At 40.4% G+C, this 18,370-nt stretch overlaps 1 protein-coding gene across 2 annotated transcripts in view; it reads right to left on the reverse strand.

The window, feature by feature from the left end:
- The window catches only part of LOC131218892 (serine carboxypeptidase-like 17), a 108,760-nt gene that overhangs the window by 30,831 nt on the left and 59,559 nt on the right, over positions 1-18,370 (reverse strand). Inside the window, exons 5-7 of one of the 2 annotated variants that reach the window (XM_058213770.1) lie at positions 15,011-15,113; positions 13,539-13,576; positions 12,451-12,552 (exon numbers count right to left, since the gene is read on the reverse strand). The exons of the other annotated variant lie outside the window; for it this stretch is intronic. Of the exons in view, the coding sequence (XP_058069753.1) occupies positions 12,451-12,552; positions 13,539-13,576; positions 15,011-15,113 (243 nt within the window). The remainder of the gene's footprint in view (positions 1-12,450; positions 12,553-13,538; positions 13,577-15,010; positions 15,114-18,370) is intronic. 2 annotated transcript variants of the gene reach the window in all.

Below are 18,370 nucleotides of genomic sequence, written 5' to 3' on the forward strand. Positions count from 1 at the left end.
GGGCCACCATGATGATCTAAAGGTCCGATCTGGACCGTCCATTATAACCCCAAGGTCTGTTTTACGAAATCCTAGAGGACTGAATTTTAGGAGACAATAGTTATCAGGTTTTCAGCCGTCAAATGTAGGATGGACGGCTGAATAGAAAATCCGTGGGCCGCACCAAAAACTATCCAAAACCGACCATTCCCGACCTAAATTTTTATAAGAATCTGGTGGACGGCGTGGATTTCTCAAAAGATATCTGAAGTGGGCCCCACTGAGAGCTCAACGCAGCCCGTGCACAAGAAGCCTCATCCGGGAAAACTGAAAATTGTGAGCAGTTGCGGGCCACCGTCCGTGATCGGATCGATGATCCATACCGTTCAACCTCTTGAAAGGGTGGTCCTAACTCTATCCATGATGTCAATTTCAAAATAATTAGACAGTCAGTCGAGCAAACCGAGTTCAAAAGTTGGGTGTTTTCACTCCTTTTTGCGCATGCTGCTTCTTTGCTGCGTAATCTTCTCACCGACTGTTGCTGCGAAAGCTTTCCACCATCCCTAGCATGTTATAAAGAGAGAAGAAAGAAGCGAGAAGAGGGGATCTTGGCTTGGACGTGGAGCACAAAAGGGTTGGAGAGAGAGTAGAGTTGTTTCTTTTTCTTTTTCTTTTGTTTATTTTATTTTTTGTTTAAGGGATTTAGCCTAATCATGTTGCTAGGCTAAACCTCTTAGTTAGGGCTAAGAGGTGAAGCTTGTAGCGTGATTGGGGTGTTATTTTTCCTTTGATTCATGGTTATTGAACTCTTATGAATTTTAGTTTGATTATTAAGGAATACTTTTAGTTTCTAATGGTTTATTGTGACTCAAATTACAGTAGATCTACAATAGCTTTGAGTATGTTCTTTTCATTATGAGATTGTGAACTTAGGAGGCCCTGTTGTTCACCATCGTCTCATGGGCATGGTTGGGTGATGGAACCCTTCCTAACTTTCACAATTGTCTCATAATTGGCTATGAGATTGGTAAATTGTTGTTGTTTGCCATAGTCTCCTGGGCATTTTTAGGTGACAGAATCACTTCCAAATCTTCATCAATCTTATCTGTTGATGATTAGATTCATGAGAAGTTCAGAGATCTGACAAATCTCTTTTTACCAACTGGATAAGATAAGACTCTGATTCCAGTTGTGTCCCTGAATCAGTGTAAGGTAACTTCCCAATTACTACAAGTGGATCTTTGGCACCCTAGTTTCCTATCTTTGAATTTTACAAATTTTAGTTTCCTATTTCACCATTATTTTTTCAAATTACAGTCAATTTAGATTTCATCTTAGTCTAGTTCTAGTTCTACTTAGTTTCAGATTACGTACAAATTTCAGTCCCTTGGGATTCGACCTCGGTCTCACCGAGTTTATTACTACATCACAACCCTATACTTGGGGAGTGAATAAGTTTTTAGTGCCGTTGTCGGGGACTAACTCCTCGAGGATATGCTTTGGGCCTGCGTGATTGACTTCGGGGTAGCTGAGATGAGCATCTGCGATTGGCTAAGTTCGCATACAACAACAACTATCAAGCGACCATTGGCATGGCTCCTTTTGAGGCATTGTATGACAGACCGTGTAGATTTCTGAGTTGTTGGACCGAGGTTTGAGAGCGTCGTCTCCTAGGTCCCGAGCTTGTGCAGCAGACGACAGAGGCTATCCATATCATCAGGCAGAGGATGCACACAGCTCAGAGCCGGCAGAAGAGTTTGGCTGATTGCCGGCATCGTCCCTTGGAGTTTAATGTAGGGGACCATGTGTATCTCAAGGTCTTGCGCATGAAGGACGTAGTTCGATTTGGAGCAAAGAGCAAGCTTACCCTGAGATTCATAGGACCTTTTGAGATCACTGAGCGCATTGGCGTCGTGGCCTATCGGCTTACCTTACCATCTTAGTTGTCTTGTATCCACAACGTTTTTCATGTCTCTATGTTGAGGAAGTGTGGGTCAGACGTAGTTCCTGTTATCGATTGGTAGTCGTTGGAGGTTCGTGAGGACGCTTCTTACATTGAGCAGCCAGTTCGTATCCTTGATCAGAAGGAACAGGTCCTCCGGACCAATGTCATTCCCTTGGTGAAGGTTCAGTGGGGTCATCATCCTATTGATGAGGCATCTTGGGATTACAAGGCTGAGATTCGAGAGCGCTATCCCCATCTCTTTGATGATTAATGATATGTTGTATCTGGTATGTTGTCTCCGATTTTATATGATGATGCTATGTTTCTTCTTCCTTATGAGTTGTGTTTACTTACAATGATTGTGTAAATTTCAAGGATGAAATTTTTATTTGGAGGGGAGAGTTGTAAGACCCGTATCCTAGTCCGTACCGTTTCTTAGGCTTCCGCGGTCCTCCCAGTCGAATTCCGGCAACCCTCGACTCATATCCAACATTTGCGAGCGATCCTAAGCCAAGTCTTGCATACCAAAGTCCACTCAATTTGAAACTTGTATCTTGGTGACCACGGAGACGGCGCGGTTCCAACGCCACGACTCACGCATCGAACCGATACCTGGGCTAGGAGATGTGTGCCCGCGTTCATTTCGAAGAAACGTCGCGCGTTACAAATTTTGAGAGAATCTCTGCAACATGTCTCATCAATCAATGTCAAGTACAAGCCATACCTCAAGTACATTACCCATCCCTCCCTTTTCACAAGTCAACTCTCTCTCCCCTACCCATCCCTCTTTTACAAAATTTCAACACAACCCATACCTCCCCATCCCATTCTTTACAACAACCATCCATATAATCCCATCACCTCTCTCTCTCTCATTTCTCAAACCTACTAAGCAACACCACACGTCTAAGCTCTATCTCTCCCAAAGCCAATTGTGGCCCACTTTCCCTACCCTCTCATCTCTCATCCCGACCATCAAAAGTCCATCAACCACTATCAAAAGTGAAGGTAAGGAGCATAGGAGTCCAAGGGAGCAAGAAAGAGGCCAATAGGTGGGTGATCCACCGTTGATTCTTGTTTTAAGGGGCCACTTTTTGTGGGACCCACTTGATGTACGCATTGTTTAAGGGAGGGCCCAATAGTGGCAGGGTCCCTCCCCTTCTCGCTTCTCTCTCCCTCTTTCTCTTTGCCTTTCTCTTTCTTTGTGATGTCTTGTGGCCACCACGGTGCAAGATGATCTTGACAGTCCGATCGTGAGGCCCACGTTGCAGCGGGCCCATTGGATGGCCAAGATGAAGGAAAAACACAAGTATCATATTGATTCAAATCAGGTGGGCCACATTCATGTGAGACCCACCTTGATGAAATGTGGGCCACGTCCATGTGAGACCCACCACGGTGCCTGTGTTTATCCATGCCGTCCAGCGTCCTTGGATGCTGGACGTGATGGTGGTTAGCATGGAGTGTGTGTACTGACATGGGTGTGCACTATCAGCTAACAAATATATATATATATATATATATATATATATATATAATATTATATTTGAGCTTTTGGGGTGGGCTGCTCATACAGGTCCCACCTTAATGCAAAAATCAAATCCACACCATCCATTCCATTTCTCGGCCCACTTTAGGCGTTGAGCCAAAAAATAAAGCCAACCCGATTATCTGGTGGGCCATAGTATAGAAAATAGTGGTTCTTACCATTAAAATGCACCTTGAAGTTTTCTATATGCCAAAATACCTTGGATATTGGGCTCATTTAGCCTATGGTGAGCCGTAGGATCCAATGGCTGGAGTGGATTTGCCCGATGCGGGCCTCACCTAGAAAAACCCCGAATAAACCAAAAATAAAAAAAATTGAGGTAGTAGCAAGCGCTGCTACTGACCGTCCTATGGACGCAGCAGCATCTTGCGCTGCTGTGTTGGGCTGGGACCCATAGCAATGGGCTCCATGTGATGTGTGATGAACATCCACACCTTGCACTTGGTGGGCCCCCCTCAGGGTAGCAAGTCGCCCAAAAATCAGCCGTATACGCGACTCAGGTGGCCCACCTCACATGTAACAGTGTTGAATTGGACGTCTGCCATTGAAACCCTTTCTGGGTCACGGAAGTTTTGTATCAATATGAAATTTGTTTTTCCACTTCACCTCGATTCGTGTGACCTCGTGAACAGATTGGGTGGAAAATAAACATCATGGTGGGCCCCACTGGTGTATGAGGTGTATCCACACCTTTCATCAATGTGGAACCCCACTATGAGTCATGTGATTTATCTATGCCATCCATTTCTATGGGACCCACCATGATGCATGGGTTGCATCCAAGCTGTCCAACCATTTTGGAAGCTCATTTTGAGGCTTGAGACTAAAAATAAGACAGGTCTAGGATCAGGTGGACCACATTTCAGGAAATAGTGGGTTTGAACGCCCACCATTAAAACCCTTGGACTACAAGGTTTGGACCAATATGATATTTGTTTTTCCCTCTTAATCCAGGTCTTTAAGACCTTATGATTTGATTGAGTGGGAAATAAACCTTATGGTAGGACCTGTGAATTGTTTAAACAGTAAAAATTATTTCCACTGTTACTTGGGGTATGGTCCAAATGATCCTTCAACATGACTTTTTTTTTTTGGTATGTGATGAGGCCCGTCTTGATGTATTTATGGCCTGTTGTTAAGGCCCATCTTGATGTGTATGAGGTATGTTGTTGAGGCCCACTTTGATATATACGAGGCCCACATGATGTGGCCCATTTGATGGATTTGACTCGGCCCATTCGACTCGGCATATTCAATTCGGCCCACTCAACTCGGCCCATTCGACTTGACATATTCAACTCGGCCCATTCGACTTAGCCCAGTTGATTTGGCCCATTGTTTCGACCCATTTGATTAGGCCCGATGTGATATATGAGGCTCGATGTTGAGGCCCACCTGGATATATATGAGGCCCATGTGATGTGGCCCATTTGATGTATTTGGAGCCCTTAGATCGAAGTCCAATGGGATGTACATAAGGCCCATTGCAATGTGTGATTCCACCATAGTTTATGTAATGATGTTCATGGCAAGCCGTGCCTTGGGAGCAATGATAGTTTGATGCCCACATTGTAAGGATAATGTTGGTTGAATGTCCGCATTGTCACTCTCCCTAGGGCCCATTGATAGGCCCATACTTGTAGTGTGTAAGCCGTCTAGGCCCATCTTTGTTATGAATAGAGCCCATCACCACATAACATGTTTAATATAGATCCATGATTCATGATCATACGCATCATATGTATGTTTAATATGAGGAGTGACTGATCATAGCATATGCCTTCGGGCAGATTGTTTATGGGCTCCCTAATAGGCAGAGTTGCCCTATATGAGCGTGCGGTACGCATAAGATTGTTGCATGTCTAGTAGAGTGATTCATGCACTTGCATGTCTGTGATTATGATTATTGTATGCCCTAGCGACATCAGGGCCATAACCTCCACAGACACATCATGGATGGCTGGATTGGATACCGAAAATACTGTTTCTAGCATTGGGGCGCCATAGATGTCCCTCGATGAAAATCTCTAAACTCGATGGTACCAGAGGATGACTCCAACGTCGAGACTAAGTGGATATATGAGCGCACGTGGGCGGAATACCAGGAGGCCACTTCTCTCACTGTGTGTGGTCAATTGGAAAGGGGTGTGGCCTTACTCGCCCGAGGGTAGGGGCATTACTAGGCTGAGTTTGACCAGCTCGTGAATGGGTTTGCTATCGACGTGTCGGATAGGTATTGGCAGACTATTAGCCAGGCGGATAGTGAGGTTTCTTACGCTCACTTGGACTGTGCGGCTGGGAGAGAGGCAGTGTCATTTGGAGTGTACAAAACCCCAGTGATTATCCAGAATGAAAATTGTATTGATATTTGATAAGCTGTATGTAGATTTGGATGAGGATTAGCATGCTTGAGTTGCATCTCGCATCGCATGATCTTGATATGGCCGATAACATTCATATCTTGCACCGTATAACCTTGGTACGGCTGCTTGCATTCGTGTACTCATCAGCATGATTCCACATTACTCTAACATTGCATTCTGAGTATGCTCATATTGTGCACACACTTACACCACCCTCTAAGCTTTTTATAAGCTTTTGCATGATTGATGCGTGCAGGTGACGCCAGGACGTAGTCATAGCCTCGTCGCAGTTAGAGTGTGCAACCGAGCTTTTAGAGTTTCTGCTACTTATATTATATTGTATTTCCCTTTCATATGCATTGTACTCAAAGTTTTTTATCATAATGAATTTTGTGATAGTATTCTTGTGGTTATTGTTCGTAGGTTATGCTTATGGTTATGCTTATACTGAAATAAAATTATGTTTGAAATCCTCCTTCTAGGATCCCAGGATCGGAACTTGGTGTATAGGTGCCGGGTGCCGAGAATGGGGTACTACAGAGGCTGTCGGCACCGGATTCGGCAATCAGAAATTTTGTGAGCCCGGTTTCCGAGTTCGGGGCTTGACACATATGATGCGCATGGGCATGTATCATGAAGTCATATTAAGCATGTTATACGATGATGAACTCTCCTCATAACAAGGATGGGCCTAGATGGCCTACTCATATCAAGAATGGGCCTAACAATTATGGGGGCCCAATGATTTGGGTGAGCCCACTAAAGGAAGATGAGAATGGGCCTAACAACGGGCCTTAGAGAGGGTTATAATGCAAACATTTAACCACTATTACCCTTACAATGAGTGAGCCAGTGGTTTATTAGAAATGAATTTGATTATTATGTTTATTTTAGAGCAATGAGTGATAGAGAATTAATTATTTTCATGTTTTATGTTGATGATATACTTATCATCAGTCATAACATGTTTGAAATCAACATATTGAAGCTCGATTATTAAGAACATTTGAGATGAAAGATTTGGAGGTTGCGAAGAATATTCTTGGCATCGATATACATAGAGACAGGGAAAGGAATAGTATATGTCTCCAGAAGAATACCTTAAGGAGGTTTTAGTCATGCTTAGGTTGAAAAAGGCAAATCTGGTTTGCACTTCCCACGCTTTTCACTTTCGACTTTCTTCAGAGTTATGTCCTACGTCAGTTGAAGAAAAGTAATATATGTCTCATGTGCCCTACTCTAGCATGTTTGACAATCTTATGTACGTCATGGTTTATACTAGACCAAATATTTCACATGCAGTTGGTGTTTTGAGAAAATATATGTCAAACCCTGATAAGCAACATTGGGAAGTAGTGATTACTTCGGTACATACTAGGTATGATGGACTATGCCCTAGTTTTAGAAAATTTGAGGAGACACTTGTAGGCTATGTAGATCCGGATTATGAGTTAACCGAGCATTGTCATGAGAAAGTCGTTGGCATGAGTAGAATACTAAAAGTGTTATAAAAGTCATGAGTAGCCCAAAAGGGTAAGTGTAGTTGGCTATTATCATGGGACAAGTGTTACATATCTCGCTCATATGATAAAGTCAGCCACTCACTAGGATGGCCTCATGGATGATAACAAATCATTTTCGAAATATGTTCATGGCTAGTGAAGGATTCGGCCAATGCATTATAGCATCACGTAAAAGTGATCCTTACGACTGGAGTCATTGAAGAAGTTACGAAGTAACCTAACAATAATGTCAAGTCGGACTCTTTTCAAGGTGCACAATGCACATTCAAGCGAAAGAAAGGATAATGGTTGTCTACATGTGGTAGCATATAAAGGATTCTCACCCACATTATGGACCGACAATGCACATACAACTAATGGCCAACCTGTGACAATCAACAATTACACATGGTGATATATTATAGGACATAATTGTTTACAAGTCCAAACAGTTATTTATATATCAACAAACATGAAGCATGGCTATGAAAATCTCTTTGCAATGACTGCAAAGAAATTCTATAAATAAGAGGAAGATCAAAGAGTTTTGAGCCCTTAATATCCCAACATAACAAAACTCTATAGCACAACACTGTGTACCTTAGTTTAATTCAGTACGTTTACACTGTTACACTTGATCAACTTTAACTTAGTTGTAGTGTATTCTAGTCCACCTATGTTGCTACAGTGGACTAGATTTAGCTTTGTTGTAGTGTAATCTTACCCATCTATGCTGCTATGATAAACCGACATTTAGTGTAATTCCCTTCGTCTATGCCCTAATTGTTGGACTAAGGATGACAGTAGCTTTAGGACCTCACCATCTATGCCACAATTGTTGGATTGCCATATATTTCTCTTTAATTTATAAGTCTTTATCTTTAATAACATTTATAAATGCAATTTCTTTTTATTTTGGTTACTCTTGTGCTATTTTGCTATTGAATGGACAACTGCTATCATTGTGAGAAAAAATCCTTTTGGTTGAAAGGTAAAAAGTATTTATTAGAAGAACAAACCATTCTCTTCACAAATTTACCTTATTTAAGTTACAAATGGCTAAATAGATAGCCGAACTACTAGGTTCTCGTTTTCACGGTTTATCTCGGTACTTGGGGCAATGGTGTTCAATTTGGATTAGGCTACATCAGGCTCTGACATGCTTGACACTATACACATGCATCACATGACCGAATTTGAGCCAAATAGCTTGTATATGGATGATTTTATTTTCACAAAAAATAATCCAAGTATGTTAAATGAGTTCAAGGAATCAATTGATAAAAATTTTAAAATGACAAACATTAGCCTTATGTCATATTTTCTTAGCATAAAAGTGAAGTGAATAGATGAAGAAATCTTTATCTTTTAAGAAAGCTACACAAGGAAACTTTTTGAGAGGAAAAGATAGTCTTAAGTTGACAAAGTATGACAAAGAAGGAAATGTAGATTTTGTACTCTTCAAGAACCTAGCTGGAAGCCTTCGCTACTTGACAAACACAAGATCAGGCATTCTCTATGGGGTTGGGTTAGTGAGTTGGTATATAGAAGAACCAAATCCAAATGTGGTGCTTAGTGTACTAATCATTTTTGGAAAAGAGAATGTGTGCAAGTTGTGTATTTCCATAATAGGCTGGATCTAACCAACTGCACTTTCCCTTTATTTATTTTGTATCACATTCATACCTTCATAGTGAATGGTCCCGGTTGGTTGCTTTTTATACATATAATGCATATAACTCTAGTTTCCAGTTAAGTTGGTTTGATGGCTTAAGATAATTAATTTAGGAACATGTTGTACAAATACCATACATATGATCTACTGTAGGAGAAAGAAATCATTTGTGCATTGGCGAAGCAACCAAAACATCACGACACGATTAAAAGGCTACCTTTGGAAATGCACAAAAATAAAATTGAGGTTTTTTGCATTAGTTGTATATTGAGTAAGCATTTTTTTTATCCTTAATTCGAGAAGTAGCAGCTTCCACGCCAGAAAAATGCCTCCTTAATGTGGCTAAGAGGATTCTTTAGTACATAAAAACTACAATAAGTTATGACTTGCTTTATTCCTCTTCTAAAGAATTTCAACTTATAAGCTATCCGGATGGTGATTGGGAATGAAGCTTGGATAAATAAAAAAATATACATCCAGTTTAGTATTGTTCATGGGAGATACTATTTTCAGGTGGCAATCAAACAAGCAATCAATTGACACTCTTTCCATATGTAAAGGTGAATATATAGTTGCATCATTGAAGGATGTGTCATGTGATTTACCTAAGAAACTTTCCAAAGAAATTCAAATGCATAAAGAGGATCCTAAAATTACGATCTAAGTTCTGTAGTCGATATGATAGGAGTTAGAAAGTAAGCCTAAGTCATATAGGGAATAAATAGGACATTTTAAAACTTTTTATAAATTAAATTGCTAAGGTCCACATCCAATACTACAATCAATTACACAATATATAGATATACTAATTTAAGTCAATTCTAAAACATGAATATAGTGAATCATCGTGTTTGTAATTCATGAAACATGTTGGCTATACTACGGATGTGGATTTATGAACATTCAGTAAAAATGAAACCAACAATATACAAGATTCATTCAACCCATCACACACTATATATAGCGGTTTGGATATATGCCTACTTCACTCCCGGCTGACGCACTCTCTCATAGAGTATACCAGATTCGATTATCATAATAGTTTTAAATCAAGTTTACCATAAACCTTTATAACCTACACGAGTTCTCCACGTTTTGCATCCATCGATGGCCTACACAATGTCTTGGTGAGTTTGGATCTCAAACTCAACAAAATCTCCTACACAATGATGACACAAGTATATTCCCATAGGAGGTCTACAGAAGGACTTAATGAGTTTGATTTATCAAACTCTGAAACCTAACTCTAGATAAGAATTGGTTTCCAGATAAATAGACTCATAAATAACTTTCTTACTCAAAGTGGATGAGCCCTCATGAATGTGCCTTGTTGAGCTTTCTCTATCATGAAAGTTTCTTCTTCAGCTCCCTTGAACAACAACCTTAAAGTAGATGTGCCTTTGTAGTGCCAAAGTGAGAGAGAATGGTAGAAGAACCTAACTTAAAAGTGATGGGTCTTTAGGTTACAAGAGATACCTAAGGATTTGCCATTAAAGATCAGGGTTAGGGCATCAATGAATGTTGGAGTTTATGTTTCAATCTGAGCTTTGAATGCTTAATAAATGTGCTTAATCATAAGGATCAAATAATGAACTACATGAAAGAAATAAGAGCTTGGGATATATAAGAGATTTAGCAAGGGAATAACACTCTCTCAAGGCTCTATCTATTGAGACAACTTCAATTGAATTTTTTAGGTCAGGGAGAGGATAGGAATATTTAGTTTTGAGGATAAGGTACCAAGGCACAATCATTTTACCTATCTTTGCACTTTAATTTCTACAAGTCTTCAAGTCTTCTTGGGTCTTTGACTATTAACGAGGCTCACCTGTACTTGACGACACATATCATATGCAATTGATAAACTTTAACACTTTTAGATCCTAGAAAAATCTATATCAATAACAAATTCTTCATTACTCCCTTCTCCTTTATTCAAGAGCATATGAAGAACAAGGAGATCAAACTCATTTTTATCAAGTCACGAGATCAAGTTGCTTACATTTTCACAAAACCCTAAAGCCTACATATTTAATAAATTAACAAATATGCTTCGATAGTTAATGAAAGAAAATTAGGTTTAAAAGGGGTTGTTGAGAAGTAAACATAATTTTGTAATTGTGTAAGTTTTTGAGGGCTATATATATATATATATATATATATATATATATATATATATATATATATATATATATATATATATATATATATATATATATATATATATATTGTTCTATAAGGTCAACCTCATGAGAAATTCCCATGAGGTTGAGCTATGTGGGCCCACCGTGATGCGTGTCGAACATCTACCCCATCAGTCAGATGCATCATTCCATAGTGGGCCTCGGGCTTAAAAAGCAAGTCAATCCATGACTTGTGTATGCCACACCACATACAAACGTTGAGAGGAGTTACCCTCCCATTAAACCATTCGTAATCATTTGTTGGCCCCATTGAGATGTGGATCACAAATCCAACCCATCCATTATGTGTGTCCCACTTGGATGAGGGGTCAAACCAAGTTTTAGATGCATCCAAATTTTAGGTAGGCTCCACCAAGTGCTTTTATATGTTTTAGGTATGTCTTCACATGATTTTAGATGGTATGGCCCACCTAAGTTCCTTATATGGCTGTTTTTTTGGGGATATCCCATCATTTAAAGGGGAGCCATTAAATGCACGTTGTTGATGTTTGACACGCATCATGGTGGGGCCCACACAGCTTGACCTCATGGGCAATTCCTGTGAGGTCCACCACATATAACCATTTTCCACACACACACACACACACATATATGAGAAAAAGATAAAGTTAAAAGTTTCTAAAGATTACACATTTACACTAGGAAGTTTAGAGAGTTAAATTCTTATGACAAAAGTCTATAATTAGTTACGATAAATAGAAACTCATTAAAGAGGGTATTTGGATAGTAAGTTACTTAATATAAGTTACTTATGCCTTAAGTACCATATCTTGATTTCTACTTATTAAATTGAAGTGATTAAATAACTTTAAATTAAAAAGCTATTTATAATTGATCATAAACCAAACTTACTTATCGCAAATAAGTTACTTATTTACTAATTGTAAGTAGAAAAATAACTTATAACTTATTTGGTGGTATCCAAATGGGCCATAAATGAGAGAAGTGTGTAAAAGAATCCCTTAATATCTATATATACATTTAGAGACCCCTTTTTGACATGGAAGTATGAAAATTTCAATGATAGTGAGATTTATTCACCGTATATATTTTCTTGATGTCCTTCCTTTTATCCCACTCATTTCTATATGTAGAGGATGAGCGTCCAAGTCCTCTTTACATATAAGCGGGAAAGAAGAAAGATGTAACCTATTGTCCGTATCATGGATGGTAAAACGATGGATTGTCTAATATTCAACCTGAAACGAGTTTAAGAGGGTTTAGAGGAATCACCTCGTAGAGTTCATCCGATACGAGGCCCATCCCACGGGCGTATGGTACAAATGAGCCACCATCTATTACTCTATTCGTTAATGGGTTTCCGAGCAAATAGCCCTGCCAGCAATTCGATTTAAAGGGTGAGAGAGGCTGATGAGTAAATTCGCAAGTATGATAAAGGTAACACGTGTGATAATCAAGGGCCGCAACATTGTTTAGAAGCTGTTGCAAGAATATCAGACTGGCCTATTCATTAAATGGGCAACACGTCTCCGTTAATTAGGGAATGTAAGTCAGTCTTTTATACCCGTCCATTCTATATTGCAAGTGTGACCCACCTCGTGAGCGAGGCTAGATTAGGACAGGTCATTTACATGTTCTTGCCTTGCTGGTGAGTGGCTTGGATTTTGCATGATGGCACACGTCTAATGTATGGACCGCAGAAGGTGGAGGCCATTGTGAAAATGTCTGGGCCAAAAATTAGTCCAATGTATATATCAGGTGGGCCACACGTACATTAAAAGATAGGAACTGTGCATAGCGTTAACCCAACCAATAAAAAGCATGGATCAATGGTTCCCATTCAACCAATAAAAGTACAAATATTCCATGGCCAGGATCTTCCAATCCTGGATATGTGTGCCACATGGGTAATTAATGCTGAGCCTCATCGTACCAGACGCACATGCACAAACTAAAATCCCCATTGCATGACTCACCTTGGGACTATCTATGTTTAGGGAACTTTGGTATATATTGCATATGAAGTTCTTTTGAGTGGGACCATGTTTGTATTATCCAATCCGTTGACATGATATTCTGATGGGCCCCATCAACGACCTGTTACACCAAAATGATCCAAATTGGAAGATCTTAACTGCCCAATATTTGGCCTTTTTTCCCATTGAATTATGTTGACTGTTTGCATATTTGAGCTTCTTAACCATCTATTTGAATGCCAACCATTGAATGATTACCATTGCCCCATTCAGGATGTTCTTTAGGAATGGTCCATCCGTGATTGGGGCACAAACTCAATGGTTTGGATGGTTCCCACATGCACAAATTTCGTGACGAAGAGAAATTTCCATTGAATTAAATACCTTAAGATTGAGGATTGGTTCCTGTCCAGCGTCAATCCCTGTAATACCATGAAAGGACGTCTCAAACGCAGCTCATTGCTTCATGAAGTTATCATGCAACTAGCTCATGCTCATCAATGCACCATGTGTGAATGACATCCAATCTGTTCAGAAGGAAGTCTACACCATGAAGACCCTCTGTTGCGAAAATCAGGCGGATCGGCTCATGAGGTTCGCCACAAGTGTAACTTGGATCAAACTGACGATCTTCCATTGATTCCTATGGTGTAACCCACATGATCAGTGGATTCGCTTAATTTTTGTGTCATCTGTTCTTCGTGATGGAAAAACCTTTTGGACAGGTTGGATGTTGTATAAACCTGAAATACCGAGATTATTGGCTAGTAAGTCGCCAGTCTCACACTCAACCAGCCTGATTTCTTCGGCCTCCTGTGGACCTCATGATCCACGGCCGCGGTTTGGCTAGTGACGCTGCTACTAGTCAGGTGGTTAGTGGTCGATCGGTGCTCTGAGGGCCTACCATGATATGATATATGTGTTTTATATATGGCATGCCGCCCATCCATTTTTCCAGATCATTTTAGGACTGGATAAAAAAAGACAGATTTAAATCTAAGGTGGACCACACCATGGGAGAACAGTAGTGATTGAATATCCACTATTAAAATCCTCCTATGGCCCAATATAATGTTTATTTTGACATCCAACTTGCTGTTTAGGTCATACAGACATGCTAGGATGAAAGGAAAAAACTAAAAATCAGCTTGATCCAAGACTTCTGTCACCCCGAGAAGTTTTTAACGGTGAGCATTCAATCAACATTGTTTCCTATGATGTTGTCCACTTGAGATTTGGATTTATCTCATTTTTGGGATAATACCATAAAATGATCTGAAAAAATAGATAGTTGGCATGGATGAAACACATAAATCATGGTGGGCCCATAGAGCACCAACCACTAGCCATTGGCTAGTGGCAGGGTCACTAGCCAATCCGTGTCCATGATCTGCATGGTGTTTTACACATGATGCACAACTCATATGTCACATGCAAATGCCAGATGGGTATGTGTATTCATGTGTAAAGGTTCATGTGGGTGTTAGGTTCTACCGTGAGTATTTTACAATTACAGAGACTTCATAAATTGATAAAGTGATCCGTACTAGGATATATAAAATGCATTGCAATTTATAGATGCCTATAGCTGTATATGAAAGAATGTAGTCAAACTCATTTAGTTGCAAGCTTGTTGGATAGAATTTGTTGTAAGAAATATTTGAATAACCATTTGAAATAGGAGAGTGAGGATATGTTAACAACGATGATGGTTCCTACTCACGGCTCAATGGTAGATTTCGTGAGTTTTAAGACCGGTATCATGGCTTCGAGCACCATGTGGTGTGTGGTGTGTGGTGTGTGGGTGTGTGTAAAAATAAACGGTCTTCAATAAGCTTGAAATCAAGGAAAATTACCATTCGCTATTTCATGAACGACGATGGGAAGAGTTATGCCAGAATATGATTCACCAGCAATGTAGAGAGGATTTGATAGGAACTGTGGGTGAGCTATCAACCACTGTAACATAAATAAAACAAAACATTCACATCCATCCATCTCAATATCCCACAAGGTTAGTGCATGCAGTAAATACGTCGCGTGCGTTGCAAGCTGCTGAAAATGTAGGTCACCTTGAAGATCACATGGCAAAAAATTCAAGCGGATCCATTTAATTATCATTGCAGAAAACAATGATGGAGCATTAAAACATCATAAAACATAAGGTTTCCATGATGGAAAATAGCAATTAAATCAAAGCTTTTCATGCTACTACTGATGGGGTTTTCCTCCTCATGTCAGAGGAGATGTGGTGTGGTTTCAGATGCCACAAATAGTAGAATCACCACGCTGCTTGACCAGTTAAGAGCACTGCTCGACCGGTCGAGTGAACAGTGCTCGACCAGTCAAGGACTCTGCTCGACCAGTCGAGGCTACGCAGATTTGAGTCTAGATCTTTCGCGAATTGTGGAAATTTAAGGCCCTTTTGCAAGGGGTGCGAAAGGGAGTTTCCTAAACTATAAATAGGGGTGCCGAGGGCCTTTCTAGGTAATGCAAGAGGGTTTCCTAAAGCTTTGCAAGGGTTTGCTAAAGGGTTTAGGGCTATCAAAGGTGTGTGTGTGTGTGTGTGTGTGTGAGAGAAAGAAAGAGATAGAGGAAGCTTGTGGAAGAGAGGTTATGCTCGTAGAGGTGATTTACTATATCTCAGCGCTCCACATCCTCGTAATCGGTGAGATCTCTCCGTTTTTCTTTTATTCTCTTATTGTTTATCCATTCTTGCGTGAGTGAAGAAGGTTGTAACGTTCTATTTCATAGTGGATTGTTGATCTGGATAAAGTCCTGTGGTTTTTACCTCTTTGATAGTTTTCCACGTAAAAATCTCTTGTGTGGTGTGGTTTATGCTTTTATTTATTGCATTGCTTTATTATCCCATAATTCTGGTGCATTTGGGAGACTATATCCTAAGGTTTTATGCAAGGACCCCAATAAAGTGGTATTAGAGTTAAGTTCATTAAATGGGTAGGATCGGTTTTGAATTATGGAAGGTGGTTCATCAAGGATGATCAGCCTCAATGGTTCTAACTGGACCATATAGAAGGCTAAGATGGAGGACTTGCTTTATTGTAAGAACTTATATTCTCCAATTGTAGGCATATCAGCAAAATCCAAGAATATGTCTGATGATGATTAGAAGAAGATGGACCGAAAGGCGGTGGGGTTTATTAGACAATGGTTGGACGATTCTGTATTCCACCATGTGTCTATAAAGACCTCAATCGCTAGCCTATGGCTGAAATTACAAGGGCTGTATGAAAGGAAGACAGACGGTAATAAGATTTTTCTGATAAGGCGACTTATGAATCTCAAGTTTAAATATGGTAGTTCTGTGGCCGAGCACATGAATGAGGTCAGCAATATAGTGAACCAGCTCTCCGCCATGAAGATGGTCCTAGATGATGAATTGCAAGCTTTGCTATTGCTTAGTTCATTACCTGACAGTTGGGAGACATTAGTGGTGTCTCTAAGTAACTCCGCGCCAGACGAAAAGATATCCATGGAACAGGTAACTAGCTATCTCTTCAATGAAGAGACAAGGAAGAAGTCTTAGGAATCTACTCAGCAAAAGGCCCTTGTGACACAAGAACAGGGGAGAGGAAAGAACAGAAAGGGCGGGAAGGCCCGAGACAAATCAATAGACAAGTCGAGTACCTGAAAGGATGTTGAATGCTAAAATTGTGGCAAGAATGACCACTATAAGCATGAATGTCGTAAGACTAAGAACGATAAGAAAGGAAAAGGAAAGGAAAATGAAGATGAATTAGACTCCACTACGGTCGCTTCAGATGGCGACGTTATAGTTATTCTTTCAACAGATCACGATATATGTCTCACGGTTACGAGTCAGGACACCGACTGGGTGATTGACTTGGGAGCTTCTTTTCATGCGACTCCAAGCAGGGACTTCTTCACAAGCTACAAGTCTGGTGACTATGAAACCGTGAAGATGGAAAATTCTGGCGTATCGAAGATCATAGGGGTCGGTGACATTTGTGTGAAACCGATGTGGGCTGCACATTGGTTCTCAGGGATGTGAAGCATATCCCAAACCTTTGCCTCAACTTGATGTCGACGGGAAGGCTGGATGATGATGGCTATGAAAGTCAGTTTGTTAGTGGGCGTTGGAAGCTCATCAAGGGTTCGTTGATGACAATCAGAGGAAAGAAGTGTTGCACCCTTTACAAGGCAAGTGTCAATATATGCAATGATGGGTTGAACGCAGCGGAAGATTCAGCTATTGACATGTGGCACAGGCGTCAAGGTCACATGAGTGAAAAAGGGCTTCAGTTACTAGCGAGGAAGCGACTCCTTCTAGACGTGTCAGGTATACCTCTCAAAACCTGTATTGATTGTTTATCAGGGAAACAACATAGAGTTTCATTTGTTAAATCTGCTTCTCATGTTAATAAAATGCATGCATTAGATTTGTTTATTCTGATGTTTGTAGTCCTATGAGGACAAAAACCTTGGGTGGGGCATTGTATTTTGTCACTTTTATAGATGATGCATCTAAGAGGGTTTGGGTTTATGCTTTGAAATCCAGAGACGAAGTCTTTAGTGTGTTTAAATTATTTCATGCTATGGTCGCGAGAGAGACAGGTAGATCATTGAAGTACATCCGCACTGACAATGGTGGTGAATACATCGGTGACTTCCACGAGTATTGTAAGTCCCTGGGTATATGGCATGAACAGACGGTTCCCAAGACCCCCCATCATAATAGTGTAGCTGAGCGAATGAATCGCACCATTGTTGAGAGAATCAGATGCATGTTATCCCATGCAAAGTTATCCAAGATGTTCTAGGGAGAAGCAATACACATGGCGGTGTATTTGATAAACAGGTCTCCATCAGTCTCGTTAAATGGAGAAGTACCTGAGAAGGTGTGGACTGGACATGATCCATCGTACAGTCATCTCAGGGTGTTTGGATGCAGGGCATCCGTTCACGTACCAATGGACGAGAGATCCAAGCTCGATATGAAGATCAGGCAGTGTGTGTTCTTGGGATACGGTGATGAAAAATTCAGTTAAAGATTATGAGATCTGACCGAGAAGAAGCTCGTCCAGAGTAGAGATGTGGTTTTCATTGAAGATCAGTGTATAGAAAACATTAGTAAGCCAGAGAAGAACCATCATAGTTCAAGTGAGCTAGAGGATATGGATTCGATTATTCCTCCTGTGATGCCTGATGACGGGGGAGTACAGCAAGGTGCAGAG

The sequence above is a fragment of the Magnolia sinica genome, chromosome 11 (assembly GCF_029962835.1).
Source record: "Magnolia sinica isolate HGM2019 chromosome 11, MsV1, whole genome shotgun sequence".
Classification (NCBI taxonomy): Eukaryota; Viridiplantae; Streptophyta; class Magnoliopsida; order Magnoliales; family Magnoliaceae; genus Magnolia; species Magnolia sinica.